General features: G+C 44.3%; 1 protein-coding gene across 6 annotated transcripts in view; it reads right to left on the reverse strand.

Annotated features, from left to right (window-relative positions):
• bam (bag of marbles) overlaps positions 1-7,034 on the reverse strand; it is a 115,109-nt gene extending 108,075 nt beyond the window's left edge. For 2 of the 6 annotated variants that reach the window (XM_067759829.1, XM_067759824.1), the window contains exons 1-3: positions 6,921-7,024; positions 5,930-6,864; positions 5,420-5,778 (exon numbers count right to left, since the gene is read on the reverse strand). In XM_067759829.1, the coding sequence (XP_067615930.1) occupies positions 5,420-5,778; positions 5,930-6,780 (1,210 nt within the window). In that variant the 5' untranslated portion in view covers positions 6,781-6,864; positions 6,921-7,024. The other 4 variants (XM_067759827.1, XM_067759828.1, XM_067759826.1 and 1 more) reach the window with 4 other exon arrangements.
• Between the last annotated feature and the right edge of the window lie 312 nt (positions 7,035-7,346).

Below are 7,346 nucleotides of genomic sequence, written 5' to 3' on the forward strand. Positions count from 1 at the left end.
CTACTGGCGATAGGAGAGATATCGGACGATACGACTCACCTATGTTAGCTGGTTTCCCAGGCTTTAGTAGCGGGACCACCTTGGGCATTTTCCATTTCTCGGGTATGACAAAGGTGGAAAGAGACAGCTTGAAGACATGCGCTCAATATTTGAAACGCTCTTTCCCTAGGCTTTTAAGCATCGGCATGGCTATGCCGTCTGGGCCCACTGCTTTGGATGGTTTAGCGCGACCAATGGCCTCATCAACCTCTTTAGCGGCGATGGTGATTGGTGACGCGCTGAATTTGTGTTTATGTGCGTGTCTATTGGCTCTCCGTCTATCTTTCTCGACTGTAGGATGCATTATATATTGTCGGCGCTCGCGCAGCACTTTGTTGCAAAATGCGATGGAAACTTTGTCTTTTTGCTTAGTCGGATTCGATAGGGACTTTACGGTGGACCAAAGTTTACCCACAGCGGTAGAGAGGTTACAACCTCTTAGGTGCTCCTCCCATTTCGCCCGCTTGTGTTCGTCCACAAGCAATCTGATGCTTTGGTTTATATCCCTTATTTGGGGGTCGCCTGGATCAAGCTGTCTTATAAGGTCACGTTCTCTCGCTAAGTTTGCGGCCTCCGCCGGGAAGTGGGGCCGGATTTCGGGAATTTTCCCGGCGGGAAAGAAACGTGCCAAGACGGATTCAATGACCTCACGGAAGGCACGCTCCCCTTGGCGGGCATCAGTCGGGATAGGGAGGGCAGCAAAGCGGTTGTCTGTAAAAGATTTATATTCCTCCCACTTTCCTTTTTTGAAGTTTATGAAAGGGCGTTTTTCGGTGACGATGAAGTCGGCGGTACGCTCGAGCGATATAAGTATGGGTAGGTGGTCGGATGCCAATGTTACCATCGGCTGCCAGTTGACGCAATTTACGAGTTCTGCGCTCACGATTGAGATATCTGGCGAACTGTGACAGCTTCCTACCATACCTGTGGGGGCGTCTCCGTTTATTGTGCAGAACGTCGTTTCTTCTATTTGATCCGCCATCTCATCCCTACTGTCCGCCCGCAAGTTTGAATGCCATAGATCGTGATGGGCATTGAAATCGCCTAAGATAATGCGATTGTTGCCAGTGAGTAAGGCTCTGATATTAGGACGGTATCCACTGGGGCAACAGGTGGCAGGAGGGATGTAGATGTTGATGAGTTCTAGGTTTGCATCGCCTGACCGGACAGATAGGCCTTGACGTTCTAAGACATTGTTCCTGCGGTCGATGCCAGGATCAAATATATAATATTGCCCAGAGTGGTGTATGATAAACGCGAGGCCGCCTCCATTTCCGCTCTCGCGGTCTTTCCTGTGGGCATTATATTTAGAGCAGGTCTGCAATGCAGATCTTGCTGTGAGTTTAGTCTCTTGAATCGCAGCAATGCGGATGTTGTGCCGCTTCATGAAATCGACTATCTCCGTAATCTTCCCAGTTAGTCCATTAAAGTTTAACTGCAGAATTCTGAAGTGCATAAGGGGAGACGCCGCGACTCTGGGGGTAAGTCACGGGTGACTACGCCTGGGTTGTGGAAGGCCAGGACGCAATTGCTTTGTGGCCCTGGGACTGGGCGTGCTTGGCCAAGCGTTGGGGTACCCGGATGATTAGGGTTTGCGACCTGGCAACCTGGCGCGATGAAACCCGTCGGGGGGTTGCCGTCGCGGAGACCAGAACATCTAGGAAAGTGGCACCACCCAAGGCAGGAGCTGCATTGGGCGGATGTCGCAAACCTATGTATTCTGTGCTGGCAAACGGTGCAAACGGAGGTAGGGACTAAGAGTCTGTTTCCCTGACCTACACGATTGCTGCCAGAAAAGAGGGGGGTGGGGAGAAGACGGGGGCAGGGGCTGATGTTCAGCATTGCTACCGACTCTACTACGAAGGTAGTAGTTATGAGTGGTAGCAGCTGTTTGAGTTGTTGGCGCCGTGGGGCGCGAGCAGCAGCGGGTACTTGTTGTGGCTTGCTGAGCAGCGGGGCTGCTGGAAGGTAGTGGGGGCGCTTAGGCGTAGACTACGGGACGCCCTTGGGCAAGAACAGCAAGGAGCCATAAAATATTTATAAAAGTTACGTGGACGTCGGGTTTTGGGATCAAGCCCAGAACAACCTGTCCGATGCAACCATCCCTTGCACGAGACACACTGAACAGAGTATGACCATCCTAAACAGATTCTTTTCCGGCAGATGCAGCAAAACCATTTCTCAGGACCGGGGTCAGGAGACGGACCCGGATTGGATTCGATGCCTTCCCGGAGTAAGAGAATATGGAGCAGTCCTGCTGCAAGGAGCTGCTGGGAGATGACAATTTGTGCGAGGGACGCAACAAATTAAATGGGATCACACTGAAATGACAGTCCTTGGTCGGGAAAAATCCCGAGTCGCTCCGGTACATAGAACCGACTGCCTTGGGAAGCGCAGGTGTTGGCTCATCAATCAGATATCTGTTGGGATGTCCAGGTTTCTGGGTATTCAACAGAAACTGTTTGGTTAGCATTTCATTTCTTTCCCTTATTGGGAGTATTCTCGCCTCATTATGTAGATGGTGTTCTGGGGACATAAGGAGACAACCCGTGGCGGTTCTGATGGCAGTATTTTGGCAAGCCTGTAGCTTCTTCCAGTGGGTAATCTTTAGGCTTGGCGACCATATCGGGGACGCGTAGCATGCAATCGGCTGGCCAATTGCTTTGTAAGTGGTAATGAGCTTTTCTTTATCTTTTCCCCAAGTACTGCCAGCAAGAGATTTGAGGATTTTATTACGGCGCTGGATTTTCGGTACAATTGGGGCTGCATGCTCTCCAAAATGTAGATCCTGATCGAACGTCACACCCAAGATTTTAGGGTGCAGGACGGTCGGTAGCGTGGTGCCATTGACGTGGACGTTCAAAATGGTCGACATTTGGGACGTCCATATTGTAAATAAGGTCGCCGATGATTTAGTTGGTGATGATGTCAGGTTTCGCGAGGTGAAGAAACTGGATAGATCAGGGAGGTAGCCGTTTATTTTGTTACATAGCTCATGGATCCGTGGGCCTGGGCCTGGGGCCATTATTGAGCAGTCATCGGCGTAGGAAACGATAGTAACTCCTTCTAGTGGCGAAGGTAGCTTTGATATGTGGAATTTAAACAAAAGTGGGGATAGGACACTACCCTGTAGCTCCCCTTGTTTAATTCTCCTTGGTTTTGACGTTTCATTTCTAAATTACAACGATGCCTGCCGACCACCGAGATAATTTGCGGTCCACCTTCTAAGACATGGGAGAGGGATAGACCCCAGGTCTTGCAGTAACCTGCCATGGTTGACCGTATCAAAAGCTTTTGATAGGGTCAAGCGCAACGAGTACTGTTCTATGGTGGGGGTTTGATTTAAACCGAAATTTTTCTGAGTGCTAATGGCATTTAGCGTGGTGGTAGTGCTGTGTAGTTTTCTTAAGCCATGCTGATGAGAGGCTAGTGGCAAATTTGCCTTGAAAAGGGGCAGTAAAATAGCTTCAAGCGTCTTAGCTACTGGCGATAGGAGAGATATCGGGCGATATGACTCTTCTACGTTAGCTGGTTTCCCAGGCTTTAGAAGTGGGGCCACCTTGGCCATTTTCCATTTTTCGGGATTGACAAAGGTGGAAAGAGACAGGTTGAAGACATGTGCTAAATATTTAAAACCCTTATTTCCTAGGCTTTTAAGCATCGGCATGGCAATGCCGTCAGGCCCACCACTTTAGATGGTTTAGCTTGACCAATGGTATGCTCAACCTCTTTGGCCGTGATGGTAATTGGGGACGCGCTGAATTTATGTTTGCGCGCGTATCTGTTGGCCCTCCGTCTAGCTTTGTTAACCGTAGAATGCATTATACATATCGGCTCGCGCATTTTTTCGCAACCGACAGCATATTATCGCCAAAGGCGATGGAAATTTTGTCGTTGTGCTTGGACGGATTCGATAGGGACTTTACAGTGGACCAAAGCTTACCCCCACCGGCAGAGAGGTTACAGCTTCTTAGATGCTCCTCCCATTTCGCCCGCTTGTGTTCATCCACAAGCAATCTGATGTGTTGGTTTATGTCCCTTATATGGGGGTCGCCGGGATCGAGCTGTCTTATAAGGTTACGTTCTTTCGCTAAATTTGCGGCCTCCGCCGGAAAGTGAGGCCAAATTTCGGGAATTCTTAGGGCGGGAATAAAGCGAGCCTCGGCGGACTCAGTGACCTTGCGGAAAGCACGTTCCTCTTGACGAGCATTAGTCGGGATAGGGAGGGCAGCGAAACGGCTGTCTGTAAAGGATTTATATTCTTCCCACGTTCCCTTTTTTAAGTTTATGAAAGTGCGTTTATCAGAGACGATGAAGTCGGCGGTACGCTCGAGCGAGATAAGTATTGGCAGGTGGTCGGATGCCAATGTTACCGTCGGCTGCCATTTGACGCAGTTTACGAGTCCTGCGCTCATGATTGATATATCTGGCGAACAGTTTAAAAATGTTTTCGGATTATAGAACAAAGTTGAATGTATAAAACTACTTCGAATATGTAAATAATATTTTAATAAAGGATACGATAAACAACTTTTTCATCTTGTTCTCATACTTTCCGAGTGTACTGTACGCGAGTAACTTGATTGTTAAGTATTTGTATTTGTATTGAACTATAACATTTCTTAAATTTGGTACAATATTTTATATCAAAGAAATTTCCTAAATCAAATTCTTCTCGGATAAGGAAGATAACGGGTGATATATTAGACATTTCCTAACTTGCAAAAAATGAGAATATAAAGTTGAATTATAATATCTTCTATTGGTTATAGCATCTGAGGGGATAAAGATCTTCTACCAAAACAAACAAAAGATTTTATATTTTGGTCAATATTTTGGAGAAAGCGAAGTAGGCAAACGGCGGGATGGCGGAAAATCGTTCCAATATACATCACACTCCCGAAGGTTTGGGAGAGTGTTATGTTGTTGTTGTAGCGATTAGGTTACTCCCCGAAGGCTTTGGGGAGCGTTATCGATGTGATGGTCCTTTGTCGGATACAGATCCGATACGCTCCGGTAACACAGCAGCATTAAGGTGCTGGCCCGACCATCTCGGGAACGATTTATATGGCCACATTGAACCTTCAGGCCATCCCTCCCTCCCCACCCCCAAGTTCCATGAGGAGCTTGGGGTCACCAGAGCCTCGTCTGTTAGTTAAACGGGATTCGCCGCTCGAAGGTGAGGTTGACAATTGGGTTGGAGAAGCTATATGTTGCGCTACACAACCCCTTGAATACGTTCGGAACGTCCGGTAAAAAGCACAATTAAGGTACTAGCCCCGAGCATCCCGGGACTTAATATGACTACATTAAACATTCTATTATATTATTTTATTTCTTGTGAATTAAACGTTACTATGACATTATTTTTTATTCTTACCTTGAGCCTCTTCTGTAACAAATTGTCCACGTTTATGTTCCATTTCAACACGTTTGAAAATTTCGAAATGTGTTAATGAAGTTCGTAACATATTCAAAGATTGTTCACATTCTAAATACAACTCTAAGCAATGTATTCTATTTGTATTTAAAAGACGTTGCATTTCGAGGAGGAATATTGCACCCTTGCGTGTCACCTGTTTCACTTGATATTGAACATTCATTGTACATGGCATGGAGAACTTTGTTGATGTAACTACTCTACACTGCATAACAAAACTTTCGGGAAAGACATCATTCAAAAAATAGTGCACTTTATGGAAGACCCCAAACAAGCGCAACACTGGATTAAGGTTTCTGCTATTTAAAATTTAAATATTAATTATTTAATCTGATATGGGCTCTCTGAAAAAAAATAAGCAAATGCAAACACAACGAACAATACTTCAAAATTCAAAGAGGCAATTGTTATATTTTTTCACACAGCCCAATATATTCAAGAAAAACTTACTTGTCCATAGATAAACCTATTGCAGACATATCTATCACTATTCTGTCGTAATCAATTTCATCAATATATGCACTATCTGTTTGTTGCTTCATAAATTTGCGTCGTTCATTGCACCAACTACTACCTCCAACACATCCACTGTAGCGTCTGCAAATTCCATTATAATGCTCGGATTCATGATCCCTACGAGCAGCACTGGAAATTAGTGGCATAGATTTTTTATCGGGATGTCCATTGGATGACTGACAGGGTAAAAAGTGAAATTCAAATTTGGGCGATAACGAATGATTTAGTGGAACATTGGCAGTAACAATACAGTTGTTTAATCGTTCATAGTTTCGCATCGGATTCAGTTGGCGGTTCGCACAGGTATGGTAATTATTTATTTTGACCCCAAATCTATGGTTTAATTGAGATTCCGCTACTACGGACGGGCAATGTCTGACATCATAAGTTGTGCTATAACTTGCCCGTTGATGGATGTTACATGGAAGGTTCTGTTGAGGTTGCTGAGAATATAACTGTTGTTGGCAATGATATTGTAGGTATAATTGTAGAGGCCGCGTTTCCTTACTATCTACTGCAGTATCATCTATTGACATAGTTGATAGTCCATCAGTTCTGTAGGCTGCAACGGTATTTATAACACTTTTTGATTGGGCACCAGCACAGGGTTCAAAAGATATGGTCTGACTGGTATTAATATTTTTTGACACAGTCGTAATGGTTCCAAAACTATCTAATTCGCCAACCATTATTAATGCACTCAATTCGTCTGAAATATGTTCCATATTAAATTTAAGCAATTGGCTAGCTCTTTCTCCACTTTGTTGCATATTCAAAGACATCATACTTTAGCAGGTTACTAAACCATCAGTGTAAAAGCGTTGCATTTGAAATATTTTAAATTAACATGCAATAACCAACTTATTTCTCTGCAAAACTTATTCTTACTATCCTTTACGTTTATGGAAACAAAATACATACTTACATCTAAGCTTAAATGCATTAACTTTTTTTATTATACAAGCAAACAAGAACAAAAATTCTAAATGCTTGATTTTTTTCACAGATGCATAACCGAAGGAAACGGTAGTTTTGAATACTGATACTGCCATAAGAAACTATTTTAGGAATGATGCCACTTGATAAAAGTAATAAACCCTATAGGAAACTTTACACCATAGTTCACCAGTAAGGCTCAGTGGTAAACTGCCCTCACTAACTTTAAAACTCAATCGCTAAAATTATCTAAAACAGTACCAAGTGCGCAAAAGGTATGCAACCTTTAGTACCATATGGTCACCCCCATGTAAGAGTATTTGAATTAGGCTGTTATTCTTTGTATTCATATGCTTCTAAATTTTCCATACTTTTCTGCGCAATTGTTACTGTTTTAGATATTTTTAGCGGTGGA

Source organism: Eurosta solidaginis, chromosome 1 (assembly GCF_040869045.1).
Source record: "Eurosta solidaginis isolate ZX-2024a chromosome 1, ASM4086904v1, whole genome shotgun sequence".
NCBI classification, from domain to species: Eukaryota; Metazoa; Arthropoda; class Insecta; order Diptera; family Tephritidae; genus Eurosta; species Eurosta solidaginis.